The 23,636-nt window shown below is 41.8% G+C and overlaps 1 protein-coding gene across 1 annotated transcript; it reads right to left on the reverse strand.

Moving 5' to 3' along the window:
- Positions 1–518: 518 nt before the first annotated feature.
- LOC123481720 (NADH dehydrogenase [ubiquinone] flavoprotein 3, mitochondrial-like) lies at positions 519–4,903 on the reverse strand. Its single transcript, XM_045206495.1, has 3 exons — positions 4,802–4,903; positions 4,167–4,272; positions 519–881 (listed from the first exon to the last, which is right to left on the reverse strand). The coding sequence occupies exons 1-3, from the start codon at positions 4,844–4,846 to the stop codon at positions 709–711; spliced, it is 324 nt and encodes a 107-aa protein (XP_045062430.1). The 5' UTR covers positions 4,847–4,903; the 3' UTR covers positions 519–708.
- Between the last annotated feature and the right edge of the window lie 18,733 nt (positions 4,904–23,636).

A 23,636-nucleotide genomic window follows, 5' to 3' on the forward strand; every position in this document is an offset into this window, starting at 1 on the left:
CGCAGGGTATTTGGCTCATGAATATTTATAGTGTGGGAGGAGATGTGACGTCTGGTGTGCCTTGTTCTCGCCCCCAGTCTATGCATGTTGCTGGAGTGCCTGGAAAAATCTAAACCACTGCTGCTCTTTAGTCGAGGTCAATGCAAAATGAAAAGCCTCTTATGACAATGAAATTAATGTAATTAACTTCACATTGTGACTTTTACAAGGAGCCTATCCTCCCACATCAGTGGGTAATGTATTATTACAGACAAAGTAGATCCATTCTCAGATGTGCAGTGTTGTGATTGTACTGCTGTGATAATTAGGTCATCAGGATGTGTACTGTAAAATCAGACAGAGTCAAAGTCGGGAGTCATTAAAATAGAACATAAATTAAAAACATTTGCATGCACAGCACTATTCACATGACCCCCTGAGGCAGAACCCAGCAAAGAAGAAATGTTAGATATTTTCCCCTTATTATAAAACGAGAGAAAAACCTCAAACAGTAAAAAAAAATCTCACCGCCTCAGATCCCTTTTTTGTGTAGTTTAATATAATAGATTTCTTATAATAGAATTACAAGCACGTCTTAGGGATCGTAAAGTACAAGGGGAATTCACTATCATACTAAAAAATACACATGGGGTGGTTGTGTTGGGCAGCGGGATCAGGGACATGCTGTCTGGGGACATTGTGCCTGGGGTCCAGGCTGGACGGGCTGTCTCAGTGCCTGGGGGAGGGTCTGCCGGAGGAGGGCTGGGGCAGACGGTACTTGGCCATCTCCAGGTCCAGGTCTGCGAAGGTGTAATGGTTGTAGTTGTGGTGCTGGAGGTTCTTATAAGTGCTGTTGTCGAAAGGCTCGGGGGGGGCTGGTTCTGGAGGTGCCGCTGCCACCTCTGAAGGGGGTAGAACAGAGACGGGTAAAAGAGACACAGCACAGGCATACGGGTATTGGGTACCCTGACTGACCTGGAGTTTGGCTAAATAAAACCATAACACAAAAGGTAGAAAAAAAAACATTTGGTTTTAGAGTTATTCGGAACCCCGTCAACTGTCAAAAACGATCAGAAAAACATTCTCATAAGGAATAGAAGATGTTTTAAAAGTATAATCACTGGCGACAAAAAGTGATGCCCACACATGACTCGGCATTTACTTTTCTTAAAAAGGTCTTTAAAAAAGGTGCACATTTAAATATTCACCCATTTGACAAAAGTAATTTATGGTGGGGCATTTCCTACAGTGGTAAGGATGTATCCCCACCTATAGAGCCTGGAGACAGGCTGATGTGAATGGCCTTAGCATCTACTGTCTACAGCACAAACGTCTGGGAAGGAAGCCAGGAATGAGGATAGCAAAAGTGCGCTAACAGCCAATTAGAAAATGAATCTTGCATACAAATTTGACTTTGGCAGAAGCAGGAATGAGACATTGTCAATTGGGCAGCATGTACATTTTTTATTATTTTTATTATCCTTGAAGTAGGATTATTCTTGTCCATATCAAAAAAACGTTTTATACACAGGTTGTCATGTTTTTTGTTGTTGATCAAAATAACAATTTGGACAATACCCAGACCATTATTAAAATCCTACTGCAATATTGTAAGCTGACTTGTTGGGGCAACTCGCCTATTTAAACAGCAGGCTTAAAAAGAGGCTTAACAGGTCCAAATCCAATCACACTGAAATAAGTTAGGTGACGGTCATACGCAAAATGACACCTTCCACATCCAAATCATGTGCATATACAGACATTTTCATTAATTGACAGCATGCATATCCCCACAATTCCAGAGTAAGAGAGAGAAAGAAGTGAAAGGAGACCAATGAGTAATCAATCAAGCTTGTACACCGTAACCTTAGCATGTACAGTACACCTTAGCATGTACCTTAGCATGTACAGTCGTGGTCAAAAGTTTTGAGAATGACACAAATATTAATTTTCACAAAGTCTGAGTTGATAATTTGAAGTTTGGAAATATTTGTTATCCATCATCAATGGGTGGCGCAGTGGTCTAAGGCACTGCATCGCAGTGCTAACTGTGCCACTAGAGATCCTGGTTCGAATCCAGGCTCTGTCGCAGCCAGCCGCGACCGGGAGACTCATGGGCGGCGCACAATTGGCCCAGCGTCGTCCAGGGTAGGGGAGGGAATGGCCGGCAGGGATGTAGCTCAGTTGATAGAGCATGGCGTTTGCAATGCCAGGGTTGTGGGTTCGATTCCCACGGGGGGCCAGTATAAAAAGATATGTATTCACTAACTGTAAGTCGCTCTGGATAAGAGCGTCTGCTAAATGACTAAAATGTAAATCAATGGCACAAAAGTAGGAGTTTTGTAATTCCTTAAATGATTTATTACTATGTATTTAGAATGTATTGACTGTAAGTCGCTCTGGATAAGAGCGTCTGCTAAATGACTAAAATGTAAATGTATTGCCAAAACTATGGGTGAGCAGCTTCTACCCCCAAGTCAAAAGGCTGAACAATTAATCAAATGGCCACCCAGACTATTTGCTTGTAACGCCAGGGTAGTGGGTTCGATCCCCGGGACCACCCATACGTAAAAATGTATGCACACATGACTGTAAGTCGCTTTGGATAAAAGCGTCTGCTAAATGGCATATTATATTATATTAATGATATGAAGAGTGATCAGATGAAGTCCCTCTTTGCCATGAAAATGAAGTTAATCCCAAAGAAACATTTCACTGCATTTCTGCCCTGCCACAAAAAGACCAGCTGACATCATGTCAGTGATTCTCTCGTTAACACAGGTGAGAGTGTTGACGAGGACAAGGCTGGAGATCACTCTGTTATGCTGATTGAGTTAGAATAACAGACTGGAAGCTTTAAAAGGAGGGTGGTGCTTGAAATCATTGTTCTTCCTCTGTTAACCTAGTTTGAGGAGCGGAATAGCCTACCGCCTGTCGGACAGCGCCAGAGTAGCTCCTCACTGGCTCACTGGAGTGAAACATGATTTTGTAAGCCCACTCATTGCGCAACAAGTAAAAATTCTAAACGCAACCGCGTGTTAAAAACTTTGATGGCCACGATTAAAATGAGCTATTTTTATTTCTCAATCTCAACTCGTAACTAAAGCGCGCCTCCCATTTGCCATAGGCTATAGTCAACGGTAGCTACCATCACTTTGCAATATGAGCTTGAGGCAGGAATTGTCTGAAAGCTTTACTTCGAATAATGAGGAATGATGTCTTACCTTGTTTCAAAGTAGCCTTGTGAAAATCCATCCATAGAAACGTGGAGGCAATTATTTTATAAAGACTTCCTGATGCCATTAGCCAGCATTTCTCTCCTGATCTAGTTTTCATATCCACTTTCTTCCGTTGTCCAGAAGCCGAAGGCACAATCCTAGTCATATTAGCAACCCATCCTAGCTGTTGTTATAGATTCCCCCTCTTTCTACGTTTCTAACGGAGATGTTAATCTCTGTCACAACTGCTCGCATTAGGTTTAGAACAGTGTTTTCCAGCAAATTGCATTTTGGCAAATGTTTGAAAATGATTATTGAAAATTAGCTGCTTTATTACAGGAGCTGCATATTCAATAATAGGTTATAGCCTTTTGCCCGTAACGCGATAGGCTTGCTATTGTTGCATGTTTCAGCTCTTAATGAAAAATGTCCGGTCCTTGTATGCATGCATAGTATCAGAGGAAGAGACGAAGCAAGAGCTTTAACCCTCGACCAAAATCTGTCCAAAACAAACCCAATGCGTTTCTATGTAACCTGCCTTACAGCCTTGGGACGGCTACCATTGTTAGGCCGGAGAAATAAGCCCCTCGTCATTATATACAGATCTCTTAATAGTATTTCCTGTTGGTCACGTCATTTTACTATTTGGAAAAAATGTAACCGTTTGTTAACCGGTTAATGAGGGTCAATTAGTCAGCAGCAAAATTGACCGGAATTTGCATCCCCTAATCCCGGTTCCAGTGCAATCAAGCAAATATTTAAAAGAGAAGTACAATTGGCATTAGGCAATGGTCATGATTTATCTGTAAGGTTCCAGGATGTGATTGTTTTGGCACATCAGGGAGATAATCCAAGTGTGGGTTATACCTGAGAGAGAAATGGCGTTACTGCTACCTAGGGGAGAATAAAAAGGACCTAGGAATAGAACATATTAACGTAAATGAAAGAAAAGAATAGCCGCACTCTTACTTGTAGCCGTCGCCTTTTTAAGAGCTTTCTTTGTCCCCCCCGCCTTGGTGCAGAATGCTGCGGCAGAGGAGCTCCTCAAAAGGCCCCAGCTCTCTTTTTGGATAACCTGCACAGAAATACATACATACATACCATTGTTTTGTATTGTAAATTCAGCCTTCATTAGTCTGGCCCTGGGTTCCAGTGTGTTTATGCCCTCTTGTCAGCTCCTTGTGGAATTGTCTGCCAAACATGTTTCAAGCTTGACAATGGGACCAGAACAAGCAAATCATGACTTAACGTTAGTTATTCAATGTGTTAGCTAGTTACCTACCAACCTAACTATCTAGCTTCATTCTGATTAATGAGCACGTATTGTTATGCATGATAAATGTCATCGCCATAATTTGCGAATAAATAAAACGCCAGAGATAAAGCACAGTCTCAAAACGTGAGATGGAGATGATGGCATGTATAGCTAGCAGTCCTGCTCCTCCGGTCAACAGGACAGAAGGACACTAGCTAATGTTAAAAGAAAACGGTTACGGTATGTTGATTACTGTACAAACCAATCATCAAACGAATATGCTATTTGTAAAATAATCGAAATGACAACTGAAGAAAAACATGTTTAGACAATAAACAACGAATAGTACCTTGAGAGACCCCAGTCGTCCTAGCCGAAGTAAGGAGGTCGCCATTTTGGTGCTCCCTCTATTATTTTCCGTGGGGAAACACGAGAATAATGTTGCTCTGTAACCTCCCCAGGCCAGCGCATTTGGGCGGAAGTGTCTGGGGACGACATTAGTTCCTCTTTGGCAGGGTGATAAAAAATAGCTTTTACCACCTCAGCGGATTTTACAAAATCATAAAAACAGCTTTTACCACCTCAGTGGATTTTAACAATTGTTTAATTTGTGCCAAAGTAAAAAGTAGATACTCCTTGAATATGTTTATTCTCATAATATAAAAGGTAGTTAACCACTTAGAATTCTGATATCTTTACCATCTAGTCATTTTAATCAATATTTTATTAAACACATACAGTGTAAATACCAACACATCAGTTGGCAACTCCTTAATGAAAATGTCATGGAGTTGCATAAAGCACCGAATGATTTCACTCAAGTCTTCAATTTTATGTATACGTTCTCTTGGGTGCTTCAAGACAAATGAGATGTAAAATACCTCCAGTGTCTGTTGCTGTGTCTGGTAATTCCACTTTAACATACCTGCATGTGACCTTCAGGGCTTTAGTGACAGGTCAGGACCCTAAATATGGTGAAAGTACAATATGAAATGTAGTGTTTAAGACTTCAAAGTGGTCACTGAAAGTGCAGTTATTTATAGGTTTAACATTGGACTTGTGGATGGGCATGCATGGTAACCCAAGTCTGTGAGCACAACTTCCCTGTAATTGTGGTTTCAAGGTCAATCTGCATTCAGTAAATGATGTGCAGTTATACAATACATGTGATTTACAATTATGATGTTGACTTGGTTAAGTGCCTGTGCCAGTGCCAGTGCATGTGATTTCTCTCCCGAGTGGCGCAGTGGTCTAAGGCACTGCATCGCAGTGCTAGCTGTGCCACTAGAGATCCTGGTTCGAATCCAGGCTCTGTCGTAGTATGTGCTAACTGTAAGTCGCTCTGGATAAGAGCGTCTGCTAAATGACTAAAATGTAAATTTACAATGATGATGTTGACTTGGACGACATTGATCAACTTTGAACGAAAGACGGCGACAAAAGTAGAATATGGATCAGAGTTTATTTCTTCCCCCCCCGCTTGTCCTCCAACTTCTGCATCTAATGCAGACTTTCATTCACAGAGAATTTCTAGATATACGGAAACATTCCCCACATCTATTCCCCACATACAAAATTAAAAGGATTTTAGCGTCAACTTGACACAGTATGTAATTGATCATTATACTTCCACTTCATAGAACAGATGGACAGGAAAAAGCAGTAGAAAAGTTAACTGGTGATGTTTACTTGGGGGCCACTTCCTCCAGCTTGGGCTCTGCACAGGGAGAGAAAAAAGGTGTGCGATGAGAATATGCATGCATTATATTCCTGGTCCTAGAAGAAGCTAAAAGCATTTCAAAAAAGGCTCATGGCCTCCTTTATAAAACTACTAACCTGTGAACTTGAACTCTGGGAAAGCTATGAGGTCTCCACCACCATACAGTCGCTGGAGTTTAGTCAGCTCCTCTGCCAAGTTCTTCTCATATGCAGGGCCTGCATCTACCAAACCACCACTGGCCCTGAGAAAAATAAGGTTAAAAATGTCAGCTTGATGACAAAGGGGATGATCGTGAGCAAGACAGAAGAGCTAGCCAAAAACAGCTGTGTAACTTACACGCTCTTTGAGGAGTACTCACGGATCGAATCTAGGAAGAGCTTCTGGATTGGGTCCAGTTGACCTGATAGTTCAAGGAAATAACACAACAATTATTTTATATTCATTTACAGCAGTTCCCCTTTTTAGTCTGGGTACCAGTCTGGTTAGGTAACTTGCCACTCCTGTCATTGGCCAAAGAGACTGGCCTTTGGCCAACAGAACGTTCAAAATGCAGCCAGATTTGCAGCGCAGTTCCTGATTGGTAGTTGGAAAAATATATACATATTTCCCATTACAAAGTTATGGAACATGGAGTGCGCCCAAATTTGGCGCAACATAGAATTCTAAGTGGCTAGAGAGGACTCCGTAGTGAGAGAAATAATGATACGGAAAATATTAGCCTACAAGATTAAATCGAGCTATGTTTTCTGAGAAGAAAGAAATGAAAAACTGGCACCTGTCGTCATTAAGTTAAATAGTTTTCCTATCAGTCTAATTTGCATAAACATTGTGATTGGATGATAGCTATGAGGTTTATCGAATCAGGATCAAATCCTATGATCTTTATAGCTCATTAATGATAGAATGTTCATATTTAAAGATTGTGAAAAGCTAGTCTCTTTGGAAAATGACAGGACTGGCAAGGAGTGGAACGCAATAACTGAACAGAGACGGCAAGCAGGCTATGCCCCTTTGGCTTGAACCACATGATAAAAACGAATCACGTCTGTGACCAAGACCCTCATGCACAAAAACAGCACCTAGGAGTGGTAGACAATGTATAGCATCTACAAGGGTAAGAGAGGAAAGATTAAGTTAGAAAAGGTCAGGTAACAGGTTATAAGTTGCCGTGAAGGGGAATGCTATGCATCACATCTGTGAAGTTCATAGCATCACTTGGCAGACAATGGGTTCTATATTTGAGATGTCCAATTTAAATCCCTGCGTATATAACCAATTAATGTACATTTAACAGTAAACTGTAACAACTTCTTTCCCCACTCATGTTTGATTCCACACCCAGCAACCAAGGTGCAGTTTCAAACTCAGTGCATTGACCACCAAGGGGAAGGAAAGTTGACATTTCCAAAGTCATATGATATACAGCACCAATCAAATACAGAAGTGAGGGGATCAATGAATATTGTAACAATATTCAGTGAAGGGAATAGAGGAGGATATGAAAGAGGAGTTGCGCAAATAAGAACAGAATTCACAATGATCAAGTGACAGAAGGAAAACATAGAACGATGTTGAGAAACAAACTTGCAGCAGGAAGAGTGCAGTTCAGAATTAGTTAAGTGCTGGAAAAACATGGCAAAATAAAAGATACTGAGCCAAGAAGATCAGTGCTGACCATCACAGATGAACCAGAGAGGAAATGATGAAGCCGTGCTGATGAGTATGCAGTGGAGACATGCATCGGGTGTTGGATGGTCAAAGCAGTATGGTTACAGGTTAATGCATAGAATCCCAGAAGGACCGGGTTGGGGGAAGAGGGGGTGTGGCTGTGGCTTGAGTCCACATGGCTGCAATGATGTAGAAATGTGGTAGTTCTTTGAGGGATAAATAGCAAATACATTATGTGGTAAATAAGCCCACTGAAAAAGCCAAGCCAATAAGCTGCGCAAAGCAAGAATGAAAAGTGCTTTTGTAATATATATCGTTACAAGTTATCCTTACAGTTATAATATATTCACATGGGAATTAAAATATGACTGTTGGTTAACTGTAGGGTCCATAGAGGAAAGAAGGGGGTATACCCTCAGACGCCGCAATCCGTTCTGCCTCAGCCGGGGCCTCTGCAATCAGCTCCTCTGCTGCAGCTTCAACTTGGGCAGCTTCAGCCACAACCTCTGCTGCAGCTTTAATGAGGGCTTCAGCTGCACCTTCAATGGCTGCAGATTCAGCCACAACTTCTGCAGCAGCTTCAACTGAGGCAGCTTCAGCAACAGCTTCTGCAGGGGCAGCAGCAACATCTGGGACGGCTTCAATACGAGCGTCGGCTGCTGATGAAGCTTCAACGACAGGAGCAGCTTCGGCTGCAGCAGGGGAAGCTGCTTCAACAACAGGAGCGGCTTCGGCTGCTTCAACAACAGGAGCAGCTTCGGCTGCAGCAGGGGAAGCTGCTTCAACAACAGGAGCGGCTTCGGCTGCTTGGACGACAGGAGCGGCTTCGGCTGCTTGGACGACAGGAGCAGCTTCGGCTGCAGCGGGGGCTGGTACAGCGTCAGCTGCGGCAACAATCGACTCTGCTGCAGCGTCTTCAACAACAGGCTTGGGGGGCGGCGCCAACTTCTGCTGCAGCAGCGGCCGCTGGAGTCACTTCTTTCTTGGGAAACTCCACATATTTTCTGTGTGGGACAAGCTTCTCTAAAGGACGGGGGGAACAAACCAGATTTATTTATATTCTCTAAGTAGTCTAAAAGGATTGTACGCCAACATGCCCCCACTTTGCCTTAAAAATGTGGACGAAATTTACCCAGCGGAACATGGCTACCCCCAGAGAGTATTCAAGAATATCCCTTTGCAAGACACATACAGTGGCGGAAAAATGTATTTAGTCAGCCACCAATTGTGCAAGTTCTCCCACTTAAAAAGAAGAGAGAGGCCTGTAATTTTCATCATAGGTACACGTCAACTATGACAGACAAAATGAGAGAAAAAAAATCCAGAAAAATCACATTGTAGAATTTTTAATGAATTTATTTGCAAATTATGGTGGAAAATAAGTATTTGGTCACCTACAAACAAGCAAGATTTCTGGCTCTCACAGACCTGTAACTTCTTCTTTAAGAGGCTCCTCTGTCCTCCACTCGTTACCTGTATTAATGGCACCTGTTTGAACTTGTTATCAGTATAAAAGACACCTGTCCACAACCTCAAACAGTCACACTCCAAACTCCACTATGGCCAAGACCAAAGAGCTGTCAAAGGACACCAGAAACAAAATTGTAGACCTGCACCAGGCTGGGAAGACTGAATCTGCAATAGGTAAGCAGCTTGGTTTGAAGAAATCAACTGTGGGAGCAATTATTAGGAAATGGAAGACATACAAGACCACTGATAATCTCCCTCGATCTGGGGCTCCACGCAAGATCTCACCCCTTGGGGTCAAAATGATCACAAGAACGGTGAGCAAAAATCCCAGAACCACACGGGGGGACCTAGTGAATGACCTGCAGAGAGCTGGGACCAAAGTAACAAAGCCTACCATCAGTAACACACTACGCCGCCAGGGACTCAAATCCTGCAGTGCAAGACGTGTCCCCCTGCTTAAGCCAGTACATGTCCAGGCCCGTCTGAAGTGCATTTGGATGATCCAGAAGAGGATTGGGAGAATGTCATATGGTCAGATGAAACCAAAATATAACTTTTTGGTAAAAACTCAACTCGTCATGTTTGGAGGACAAAGAATGCTGAGTTGCATCCAAAGAACACCATACCTACTGTGAAGCATGGGGGGTGGAAACATCATGCTTTGGGGCTGTTTTTCTGCAAAGGGACCAGGACGACTGATCCGTGTAAAGGAAAGAATGAATGGGGCCATGTATCGTGAGATTTTGAGTGAAAACCTCCTTCCATCAGCAAGGGCATTGAAGATGAAATGTGGCTGAGTCTTTCAGCATGACAATGATCCCAAACACACCGCCCGGGCAACGAAGGAGTGGCTTCGTAAGAAGCATTTCAAGGTCCTGGAGTGGCCTAGCCAGTCTCCAGATCTCAACCCCATAGAAAATCTTTGGAGGGAGTTGAAAGTCTGTGTTGCCCAGCGACAGCCTCAAAACATCACTGCTCTAGAGGAGATCTGCATGGAGGAATGGGCCAAAATACCAGAAACAGTGTGTGAAAACCTTGTGAAGATTTACAGAAAACGTTTGACCTGTGTCATTGCCAACAAAGGGTATATAACAAAGTATTGAGAAACTTTTGTTATTGACCAAATACTTATTTTCCACCATCATTTGCAAATAAATTCATTAAAAATCCTACAATGTGATTTTCTGGATTATTTTTTCTCATTTTGCCTATCATAGTTGACGTGTACCTATGATGAAAATTACAGGCCTCTCTCATCTTTTTAAGTGGGAGAACTTGCACAATTGGTGGCTGACTAAATACTTTTTTTCCCCACTGTAACTGCAACTAGGGCTGTGAAAACAATGAAATAATGAATTGCATGATTTTCTGTAGTTAATTGTGATGATCACAATTTCAGAATTTGCTCAAATTTGGCCCCAATTAAAAGATTTGTCCATTTTAAAAAGCAATGCATTGTGTTGCAGGCATACTATGCTTCGATTTTAAGGGCCAGAAACACAAAATAATCTGTATCAGAAACGTTTTGTTTCAGGGCTGGGTTTTATTTTAATGTTACGACCCACCAGCATGGCATTGTTTATTAAATCAGTAACACATTTTACATTTTAGTCATTTAGCAGACGCTCTTATCCAGAGCGACTTACAGTTAGTGAGTGCATACATTTTTCATACTGTCATCAAGGCAAAAGGGTGGCTATTGAAGAATCTCAAATATAACACTTTTTTGGTTACTAAATGATTCTATGTGTGTTATTTCATAGTTTTGATGTCTTCACTATAATTCTACAATGTAGAAAACAGTAAAAATAAAGAAAAACCCTTGAATTAGTAGGCGTTCTAAACCTTTTGACCGGTAGTATACATTTTACCTCAATTACCTCGACTAACCTGTGCCCCGCACATTGACTCTGTACCGGTACCCCCTGTATATAGCCTCGCTACTGTTATTTTACTGCTGCTCTTTAATGTTATTTTTTTAGTCAAAATAATTAATTTTAAAAAGTATCTATTTTTTACTTAACACTTATTTTTCTTAAAACTGCATTGTTGGTTAAGGGCCTGTAAGTATGCATTTCACTGTAAGGTCTACACCTCTTCTTTTTTTATTCTACAAAGTATTGACTCAGGGGTGTAAATACTTACAGTGAGGGAAAAAAGTATTTGATCCCCTGCTGATTTTGTACGTATGCCAACTGACAATGAAATGATCAGTCTATAGTTTTAATGGTAGTTTTATTTGAACAGTGAGAGACAATAACAACAAAAAAATCCAGAAAAATTTATGTCAAAAATGTTATAAATTGATTTGCATTTTAATGGAGGGAAATAAGTATTTGACCCCCTCTCAATCACAAAGATTTCTGGCTCCCAGGTGTCTTTTATACAGGTAACGAGCTGAGATTAGGAGCACACTCTTAAAGGGAGTGCTCCTAATCTCAGCTTGTTACGTGTATAAAAGACACCTGTCCACAGAAGCAATCAATCAGATTCCAAACTCTCCACCATGGCCAAGACCAAAGAGCTCTCCAAGGATGTCAGGGACAAGATTGTAGACCTACACAAGGCTGGAATGGGCTACAAGACCATCGCCAAGCAGCCTGGTGAGAAGGTGACAACAGTTGGTGCGATTATTCGCAAATGGAAGAAACACAAAAGAACTGTCAATCTCCCTCGGCCTGGGGCTCCATGGAAGCTTTCACCTCGTGGTGTTGCAATGATATTGAGAACGGTGAGGAATCAGCCCAGAACTACACGGGAGGATCTTGTCAATGATCTCAAGGCAGCTGGGACCATAGTCACCAAGAAAACAATTGGTAACATACTACGCAGTGAAGGACTGAAATCCTGCAGCGTCCGTAAGGTCCCCCTGTTCAAGAAAGAACATACAGTGGGGAGAACAAGTATTTGATACACTGCCGATTTTGCAGGTTTTCCTACTTAGAAAGCATGTAGAGGTCTGTAATTTTGATCATAGGTACACTTCAAAAATCCAGAAAATCACATTGTATGATTTTTAAGTAATTAATTTGCATTTTATTGCATGACATAAGTATTTGATACATCAGAAAAGCAGAACTTAATATTTGGTACAGAAACCTTTGTTTGCAATTACAGAGATCATACGTTTCCTGTAGGTCTTGAGCAGGTTTGCACACACTGCAGCAGGGATTTTGGCCCACTCCTCCATACAGACCTTCTCCAGATCCTTCAGGTTTCGCGGCTGTCGCTGGGCAATACGGACTTTCAGCTCCCTCCAAAGATTTTCTATTGGGTTCAGGTCTGGAGACTGGCTAGGCCACTCCAGGACCTTGAGATGCTTCTTACGGAGCCACTCCTTAGTTGCCCTGGCTGTAAGTTTCGGGTTGTCATGCTGGAAGACCCAGCCACAACCCATCTTCAATGCTCTTACTGAGGGAAGGAGGTTGTTGGCCAAGATCTCGCAATACATGGCCCCATCCATCCTCCCCTCAATACGGTGCAGTCGTCCTGTCCCCTTTGCAGAAAAGCATCCCCAAAGAATGATGTTTCCACCTCCATGCTTCACGGTTGGGATGGTGTTCTTGGGGTTGTACTCGTCCTTCTTCTTCCTCCAAACACAGCGAGTGGAGTTTAGACCAAAAAGCTCTATTTTTGTCTCATCAGACCACATGACCTTCTCCCATTCCTCCTCTGGATCATCCAGATGGTTATTGGCAAACTTCAGACGAGCCTGGACATGCGCTGGCTTGAGCAGGGGGACCTTGCGTGCGCTGCAGGATTTTAATCCATGACGGCGTAGTGTGTTACTAATGGTTTTCTTTGAGACTGTGGTCCCAGCTCTCTTCAGGTCATTGACCAGGTCCTGCCGTGTAGTTCTGGGCTGATCCCTCACCTTCCTCATGATCATTGATGCCCCACGAGGTGAGATCTTGCATGGAGCCCCAGACCGAGGGTGATTGACCGTCATCTTGAACTTCTTCCATTTTCTAATAATTGCGCAAACAGTTGTTGCCTTCTCACCAAGTTGCCTATTGTCCTGTAGCCCATCCCAGCCTTGTGCAGGTCTACAATTTTATCCCTGCTGTCCTTACACAGCTCTCTGGTCTTGGCCATTGTGGAGAGGTTGGAGTCTGTTTGACTGAGTGTGTGGACAGGTGTCTTTTATACAGGTAACGAGTTCAAACAGGTGCAGTTAATACAGGTAATGAGTGGAGAACAGGAGGGCTTCTTAAAGAAAAACTAACAGGTCTGTGAGAGCCGGAATTCTTACTGGTTGGTAGGTGATCAAATACTTATGTCATGCAATAAAATGCAAATTAATTACTTTAAAATCATACAATGTGATTTCCTGGATTTTTGTTTTAGATTCCGTCTCTCACAGTTGAAGTATACCTATGATAAAAATGACAGACCTCTACATGCTTTGTAAGTAGGAAAACCTGCAAAATCGGCAGTGTATCAAATACTTGTTCTCCCCACTGTATACAGGCCCGTCTGAAGTTTGCCAATGAACATCTGAATGATTCAGAGGAGAACTGGGTGAAAGTGTTGTGGTCCAAAATCGAGCTCTTTGGCATCAACTCAACTCGCCGTGTTTGGAGGAGGAGGAATGCTGCCTATGACCCCAAGAACACCATCCCCACCGTCAAACATGGAGGTGGAAACATTATGCTTTGGGGGTGTTTTTCTGCTAAGGGGACAGGACAACTTCACCGCATCAAAGGGATGATGGACGGGGCCATGTACCGTCAAATCTTGGGTGAGAACCTCCTTCCCTCAGCCAGGGCATTGAAAATGGGTCGTGGATGGGTATTCCAGCATGACAATGACCCAAAACACATGGCCAAGGCAACAAAGGAGTGGCTCAAGAAGAAGCACATTAAGGTCCTGGAGTGGCCTAGCCAGTCTCCAGACCTTAATCCCATAGAAGCTCTGTGGAGGGAGCTGAAGTTTCGAGTTGCCAAACGTCAGCCTTGAAACCTTAATGACTTGGAGAAGATCTGCAAAGAGGAGTGGGATAAAATCCCTCCTGAGATGTGTGCAAACCTGGTGGCCAACTACAAGAAACGTCTGACCTCTGTGATTGCCAACAAGGGTTTTGCCACCAAGTACTAAGTCATGTTTTGCAGAGGGGTCAAATACTTATTTCCTTCATTAAAATGCAAATCAATTTATAACATTTTTGACATGCGTTTTTCTGGATTTTTTTGTTGTTATTCTGTCTCTCACTGTTCAAATAAACCTACCATTAAAATTATAGACTGATCATTTCTTTGAATTCAGACTGTAAAACAAAATGTGGAATAAGTCAAGGGGTATGAATACTTTCTGAAGGCACTGTAAGACCACAACATCAAATCAAATTTTATTGGCCACATGCGCCGAATACAACAGGTGCAGACATTACAGTGAAATGCTTACTTACAGCCCTTAACCAACAGTGCATTTATTTTTTATAAAAAAAGTAGAATAAAACAACAAAAAAGTGTTGAGAAAAAAAGAGCAGAAGTAAAATAAAATAACAGTAGGGATGCTATATATACAGGGGGGTACCGGTGCAGAGTCAATGTGCGGGGGCACCGGCTAGTTGTGGTAGTTGAAGTAATATGTACATGTGGGTAGAGTTAAAGTGACTATGCATAAATAATTAACAGAGTAGCAGCAGCGTAAAAAGATGGGGTGGGGGGGCAGTGCAAATAGCCACGATTAGCTGTTCAGGAGTCTTATGGCTTGGGGTAGAAGCTGTTGAGAAGTCTTTTGGACCTAGACTTGGCACTCCGGTACCGCTTGCCGTGCGGTAGCAGAGAGAACAGTCTATGACTAGGGTGGCTGGAGTCTGACAATTTTGAGGGCCTTCCTCTGACACCGCCTGGTATAGAGGTCCTGGATGGCAGGAAGCTTGGCCCCAGTGATGTACTGGGCCGTACGCACTACCCTCTGTAAAGCCTTGCGGTCGGAGGCCAAGCAGTTGCCATACCAGGTGGTGATGCAACCAGTCAGGATGCTCTTGATGGTGCAGCTGTATAATTTTTTGAGGATCTGAGGACCCATGCCAAATCTTTTCAGTCTCCTGAGGGGGAATAGGCTTTGTCGTGCCCTCTTCACGACTGTCTTGGTGTGTTTGGACCATGATAGTTTGTTGGTGATGTGGACACCAAGGAACTTGAAGCTCTCAACCTGTTCCACTACAGCCCCGTCGATGAGAATGGGGGCGTGCTCAGTCCTCTTTTTTTTTTTCCTGTAGTCCACAATCATCTCCTTTGTCTTGGTCACGTTGAGGGAGAGGTTGTTATCCTGGCACCACACAGCCAGGTCTCTGACCTCCTCCCTATAGACTGTCTCATCGTTGTCGGTGATCAGGCCTACCACTGTTGTGTCGTCGGCAAACTTAATGATGGTGTTGGAGTCGTGCCTGGCCATGCAGTCATGGGTGACCAGGGAGTACAGGAGGGGACTGAGCACGCTCCCCTGAGGGGCCCCCGTGTTGAGGATCAGTGTGGCAGATGTGTTGTTACCTACCCTTACCACCTGGGGGCGGCCCGTCAGGAAGTCCAGCATCCAGTTGCAGAGGGAGGTGTTTAGTCCCAGGATCCTTAGCTTAGTGATGAGCTTTGAGGGCACTATGGCGTTGAATGCTGAGCTGTAGTCAATGAATAGCATTCTCACGTAGGTGTTCCTCTTGTCCAGGTGGGAAAGGGCAGTGTGGAGTGCAATAGAGATTGCATCATCTGTGGATCTGTTGGGGCGGTATGCAAATTGGAGTGGGTCTAGGGTTTCTGGGATAATGGTGTTGATGTGAGCCATGACCAGCCTTTCAAAGCACTTCATGGCTACAGACGTCAGTGCTACGGGTCGGTAGTCATTTAGGCAGGTTATCTTAGTGTCCTTGGGCACGGGGACTATGGTGGTCTGCTTGAAACATGTTGGTATTACAGACTCAGTCAGGGACATGTTGAAAATGTCAGTGAAGACACTTGCCAGTTGGTCAGCACATGCTCGGAGTACACCTCCTGGTAATCCGTCTGGCCCTGCGGCCTTGTGAATATTGACCTGCTTAAAAGTCTTACTCACATCGCTCCCCAATCCTCTGCCCTCTTTCTGTTTACCTGTCCTTGTTCTGTAGATCTTATTTTGTATTATTTATTTATTACCCATAACTCTGGGTCTTTTTGTATCCGTCTGCTCTTTTATGTTATATATAAACAATTGCATACTTGTCTTTTCTACAAAGTACCTATACACCATTCTTGTGTGTGTTCAATAAAAAATATATTTGAGCAATAGCAGCTGGGTCTGGTCTACTTAGTTCATGGAACCAGAATTTTTTTTAATAATAAACAGCGAGTGGTGTGTCTGGCTTCCTCTTCAGTCATTACACATAAGAGTACCCGTACGGGAGAAGTTTTGTGAGGAGCCCCAGCGTTCAATCTGAACATTAACACACGTAGCTTGCAGTACAGTTGTGGAAGCATAAGGACCTTATCTTTCATATCAGCAAGAAGAAAAAATTGATACCACACCTTGACAGGGTTAGTGTCCCCACACGGCCATATCTCCATGTTACAGCGCTTGTGAATTGTATTTTTGTCTTTGCTACAGACGGCTTATCAGGCCATTATTACAGGACTAGTAAAGATCCAGTGCACTACTTTAGTGATTTTTATTATTTTTTTGTTTCATAAAATACAAAAAAGTTACATGCTGATTTTTCAGGGGATGCTGCTTCCCGCAGCTATGCCCAAAGCTGTATGGATCTGTGCAAAACTGATACAGTAAGTAGCTTTCTTATTTGAAGGATTCTTTCTCGCTGATGAAAATTAAGGGCCATATGTTTCAAAAAGCCGTATCACAAGCGATGATTATTGACGTTTCTAAAACATTAAAAACACAGCGTCGGGATAGTAGTTCACATGAGCCAGTCCTGGGTGAAGCTAATGGCTGAAAACTGTAGGGAGATGGGAGAACATACCGTCTACAGTATGCTAGGTAGCAGTCATCAACTTCAATAAAATAGCAGTGGTGGAAAAAGTACCCAATTGTCATACTTTAGTAAAAGTATAGATACCTAATTAGAAAGTTACTCAAGTAAAAGTGAAAGTCACCCAGTAAAATACTGGTATGTGGTTTTAAATATATGTAAGTATCAAAAACATCATTTCAAATGTCTTATATTAAGCAAAGCAGACAGCCCCATTTTCTTGTTTAAATTTGTTTTACAGATAGCCAGGGGCACACTTCAACACTCAGACATTATTTACAAAAGATGCATTTGTGTTTAGTGAGTCGGCCAGACCAGAGGCAGTAGGGATGACCACGTGTTCTCTTGATAAGTGCATGAATTTCACAATTTTCCTGTATTTACATTTTAATCATTTTAGCAGATGCTCTTATCCAGAGTGACTTACAGTTAGTGAGTGCATACATTTTTCATACTGTTCTGCTAAGCATTAAAAATGTAACGAGTACTTTGGGTTGTCAGGGAAAATGTATGGAGTAAAAAGTACAATATTTTCTTTAGGAATGTAGTGAAGTAAAAGTAAAAGTTGTCAAAAATATAAATAGTAAAGTACAGACACCCCCAAAAACTATTGTTTATTTTATTTTATTTTTTATTTAACCAGGTAACCCAGTTGAGAACAAGTTCTCATTTACAACTGCGACCTGACATTTAAGTAGTACTTTAAAGTATTTTTACCACTGTAAAATAGTTGCTATGAACACTGACAACGTAATTGCTCATTCAAAACAAAAATATTTATCAAAATCTTCTAATCGGATGGCTCAAATTATGCACTTGATATGAAAGTAGTGTTAGAAATTGCGTAATTCAAATCTGGTATTGGAATAAGAATCAAGAGATCTTCAATCCAAGCTTAATTTATTATATGCAAAATTTATGTATGATAAGTATGAAGGTTCGTATATACGGGTCCGCTGAGATACCACGCAGGGCACTCTGAGAACTGATCCATTGTTCTAAGTTCTTCTTCAAATACTCTGACAGAAAGCCTCCACTTCTTCTGTTGGCCAACCAGAGCAAAGGACTGAGTGTGGTCCAGACTCCATTTCAGCCAATCCGTTGGCGCGGGGGTTGGTCTCAACTCCTTGGCACTCCATTTGTTGCCAGGCATAGTTGCTATGATAATAACCTGCGGAGTCAGCACCGAAAATACACAAATCCACTGTACCCATGTTCAAGGACAGTTTCACAGACAACAAAGAGAGAGTGTTCTTATCAGCCTGTTATGTGAAACAATCCATATCAGTACAGTGCTCCTCATTAATGCATTCCTTCCAAGCTATTCATCACATACAGATCCAATTAAAAAATAAAACCCAACAGTAGCTACAGTAGATAACGTTAGCCCTGTTATTAATCGATCTTAGTCATTAGCTACAGTAACTAGCTAACGTAGCCAACTAGCTAGCCATGTGGCTGAAATCCAAACAAGCTCACAATTCATGTTTTTCTCAGCACAAATTAAAAAATAACATTGCAAATTTGTTAAAGGACTCTCTTCGAAAATTACGGCATGTTAAAACTTCAAACAACACATATTAGCTATGTGCATGACATTTCATTACCTTGAGAGAGCCATGTCCTATCCTCAGCAAGGAAGCCGACATCTTTGCGCTCTTAAAATCCTTCCTGCGGAAACAGTGCTTTATGATCTTCGTCCCACAGTATGCCGGAGTTCGTCAGAAAAGTAATATATTTATTTATTTTCTTCATCACTTTAGAACAGAACACATGTGATCAATGTTAGGAAAGTATTTAATAGTTAATTTTGCGACACAACTAGTAACAAATATCAAACGTGTGCATTGAAGCAGTGCACAACAACAATCATTACACGTCTGCAATATGGAACGATTATATGATAGTTGATGCGCAGCGATTGTCTGTTTTTAGTCTCATTCTTTACGAATGTGAACTCCCAGGGTCAAGATGACATTGCCATTAGTTCAGTGAAAGTTTTACCACCTTTGTCAATGAAGTTCAATGGCTCCAATAGTCAGGAAGAATCCAAAAGGTTCGACCGATGGTGAATATTTGCTATATTTCTATATCTTTGAAGTTAGAATTAAAATAGAGATATCTACCATTAAGTCTGGAACTATGGGCAAATATTGATGGTCACAGCTCCAGAACGGTTTATGTAACAGATTCTCAACAGTGACAGTACACGCCCTCTCCTCCAGTCTGACACTCATCAGTGCAGTGAAAGTACGTATGGCAGCGATAACAGTGTGCAACAGTTTGTCGTGAACCTCCTTCTTCTATGGTATAATGGCGTTGGCAACAATTGGATGTGCATTCCGCCACCTACTGTGCGGGTGGATAATAAGGATGCCAAAAAGGAAAATATTTGGGTAAAAATAAATAAAATATCATACAAACTACCAAAAAAGAAATGAACTAAACAAAATCAACCTGCTTTTCTGTCCCAGCCCCATATCAGGTCCCAACACAGGCTCAGACGTGGCAGAGGGGGGACGGGACATTTCCTAGCGACAATAGTCCTTGTAGTGCTTCTGCCGTGAAGTCTCGGAACCCCAAAAACTTATCGGCTGCAGATATAATTATATCAAATTTATTGGACACTTGTGCTGTACAATTAAACACGGTGGCTATAAATGCCACAACATCCACCTTATTCACAATGATAGACTTAAAACACTATCAACTTGGCAAGCGGTGGATGCCAACGCCATATCTTCAACACTGTTGCCGCTTTTCCCCTTCGACTATCTTCACCGTCTCCACATAGGAGATCCGCTGTGCAGCCCTGATCCTTGACACCTCGAACTCCTTCACCCTAACAGGGCACTCAAGGAAGTCCGGAGTATGATCCCCACCACAGTTGCAACATTTTCCATTCACAGATTTTTCAATATCATACTTCTCCCGTCTGCAAACAATTGACACGTGACCATATCCTTAACCATTTCCACACTGTAATGGTTTGGACACAAATGCTCTCACAGCATACCTCACATATCCAAGCTTCACATATTCAGGTAGTCTCCTCAAACAACAATAATATCGACAGGCTTTTTTTCCTTCCTTCCATTTACCATACGGGTCAGGCGACGTGCACTGATCACACCTGGGATTTTCTGACTACGGTAGTCAATCTATTTCCAATGAGACTCCAGCTATAGCTCCTTTGGTAGGCGCCGTGCTCCGAGGATCAATACATGTTACTTCTGACGTGGACAATTTTGCCAGATCCAGTGCACGCTTCTTCTGTTCTTCATCAACACAATTAACCAAAACAAGGCCGCTTCTAGTCACCTTGATTGAATCCACCTTTCCCACTGCTTTCTTCACAGTCCTCGATATTACAAATTGATTTCCCAAATGAATATCCTTGTCCAAAAAACCACAGTCCAATAAAGAAATGTATTATGGGACCTGTCCTTGTCTTCTACTACAACTTTTGCTCGTTTTGTTCCGTTCTTTGATTTCACTATCTTCCATTCATTATCACACACTTCACTTGCCGCACTTTCAGATTCAAGCACTGTCGCCATTTCCTCCTCCCTCCTAGGACTCTGTCGTCTTGAACCTTCAACATAATCTGAACATTCGTAATGCACAGTTGATCGAAGCTATATCAAATAAAGTACTTTTGTTTTCATACTGCTTCTGTATTTATGTCCAGCTGCATAACACATCAAACTTGACATCAATTATGTAAATGTTAATTGAGGCATTAGTTTTCTCCCTTATTAAAATCACTTTATTTCACACAAATGGTGCATCATGCTAAATCAAAGGCTAGTTACTACAAAGTCAAAATTGGCTATATCGTAAGAAAAAAAAGAAAAAAAACGATATTTAGTCTTACTTTAAGGTTAGGGGTATGTTTACAATCAAATGTTAAGAAGATAAATTGTAGAAATAGGTGTGGTTTATGACTTTGTGGCTGTGGTAACTAGGGACGACCAAACCAAAGGAAGGGGTGTACCAGAGACGAGGAGGCAGAGAGGCCCAACTCGCCAGAAAATCAGTCTCCCTCCGTCTCCCTCCAGCAGGTGACGATTTTTTGTTGTTTAGCCCACCAAGCAAGGAGATTTTGTATGGTCAATGAGAGAGTGTTGAATTTGGTCAATAAAAAATGAATGATTTATTTGCTACGTGAGGTTTATTTGATCGAATAGACGTTTCGTAATTCTTAAGTTGTATAAGTAGGACACGTGACGACCGGCAACTTCGAGAAAAAACACTTCATATCCGAGTTGTCTCTAGATGGCTATGCATATTCATGAATGAGGCTAGTAGCATAGCATCTCTCTCCATTGAATTCTGACTACGGTAGTCATCATCTATTTCCAACGAGCCTCCAGCTATAACTCCTTTGGCAGGCGCCCTGCTCCGAACGTCAACAACCCTCATCGAATATTCAAAAAGGGATTACAATAAAGAGATGTATCCACCAATCCAAAGAAAGGATAGGCGGGCGCTAGACAGCAGTGCCGCTTTGTGGACAACGACTCTAATCAGTATATCCATCATCTTTTTTTAAATTATTTGTATTATTATTATTATTATTATTAACAACAAATCAATACAAAAAGTACATGGGGGGATCAAATCAAATCAAATTGTATTTGCCACATGCGCAGAATACAACAAGTGTAGACATTACAGTGAAATGCTTATATATATATATATATTATTTTTTTTCATTTAGCTGACGCTCTTATCCAGAGCGACTTACAGGAGCAATTAGGGTTAAGTGCCTTGCTTACTTACAGCCCTTAACCAACAATGCATTTATTTTTTAATAAAAAAGTAAAATAAAATAACAGTAGGGAGGCTATATACAGGGGGGTACCGGTGCAGAGTCAATGTGCGGGGGCACCGGCTAGTTGAGGTAGTTGAGGTAATATGCACATGTGGGTAGAGTTTTTATACTATTCCAGGTATTCCACCTGGGGGCGGCACATCAGAAAGTCCAGGATCCAGTTGCAGAGGGAGGTGTTTAGTCCCAGGATCCTTAGCTTAGTGATGAGCTTTGAGGGCACTATGGTGTTGAACGCTGAGCTGTAGTCATTGAATAGCATTCTCACGTAGGTGTTCCTCTTGTCCAGGTGGGAAAGGGCAGTGTGGAGTGCAATAGAGACTGCATCATCTGTGGATCTGTTAGGGCGGTATGCAAATTGGAGTGGGTCTAGGGTTTCTGGGATAATCCTGTTGATGTGAGCCATGACCAGCCTTTCAAAGCACTTCATGGCTACAGACGTCAGTGCTACGGGTCGGTAGTCATTTAGGCAGGTTATCTTAGTGTCCTTGGGCACGGGGACTATGGTGGTCTGCTTGAAACATGTTGGTATTACAGACTCAGTCAGGTACATGTTGAAAATGTTGGTGAAGACACTTGCCAGTTGGTCAGCACATGCTCAGAGTACACGTCCTGGTAATCCGTCTGGCCCTGCGGCCTTGTGAATGTTGACCTGCTTAAAAGTCTTACTCACATCGGCTACGGAGAGCGTGATCACATAGTCATCCGGAACAGCTGGTGCTCTCATGCATGCTTCAGTGTTGCTTGCCTCGAAGCGAACATAGAAGTGGTTTAGCTCGTCTGGTAGGCTTGTGTCACTGGGCAGCTCGCGGCTGTACGAGTATATATAAAGTATACAAGTATATATAAATAATATACAAAGGTCAATTGGGCTAGGGGGTACAATATCACATTACACAAGGACCTTAAGTGGCATACACACATTTATAATTCTTACAGCTTTTTTGTTGGTAGAGTATTTAATTGTCTTAAAATATAGTGTAATTTATTTTTGTAAGGTAAGAAAATGTGGTGTTTTGTTTGTAAATATACATTTTAGAATATGAAATTTGGCCAAAAGAATAATGAAATTAATTACATAAAATTGTTTCAACTTATTTCTATAGTAGGTACAAGCAGTACATCTCTCCATAATAGTGTAAAATCTTCATAAATGTGTTCAATTATAAATCTACTGATGTCTTGCCACAGATTCCTTACATGAATACAATGCCAAAAAATATGCAACACCGTTTCTGGGTGGTCATTACAAAAAGTACAATTTGAATTTATGTTTTTCATAAACTTCTTCATACAGTGGTTGGCAGGATCATATTTATGAATAATTTAAAAAGAAACTTCCTTAAATTTTGCTAATAAGTAGGTATGTGTGTGGCAACATCCAAACATTTTCCCAACAGATATTATCAATAAAACCATTCCAATAGGGCGTGACATTTTTACATTTACATTTTAGTCATTTAGCAGACGCTCTTATCCAGAGCGACTTACAGTTAGTGAGTGCATACATTATTTTTGTTTGAGTATTATTA

The sequence above is a fragment of the Coregonus clupeaformis genome, chromosome 23 (genome assembly GCF_020615455.1).
Source record: "Coregonus clupeaformis isolate EN_2021a chromosome 23, ASM2061545v1, whole genome shotgun sequence".
In the NCBI taxonomy this organism is placed as follows: domain Eukaryota; kingdom Metazoa; phylum Chordata; class Actinopteri; order Salmoniformes; family Salmonidae; genus Coregonus; species Coregonus clupeaformis.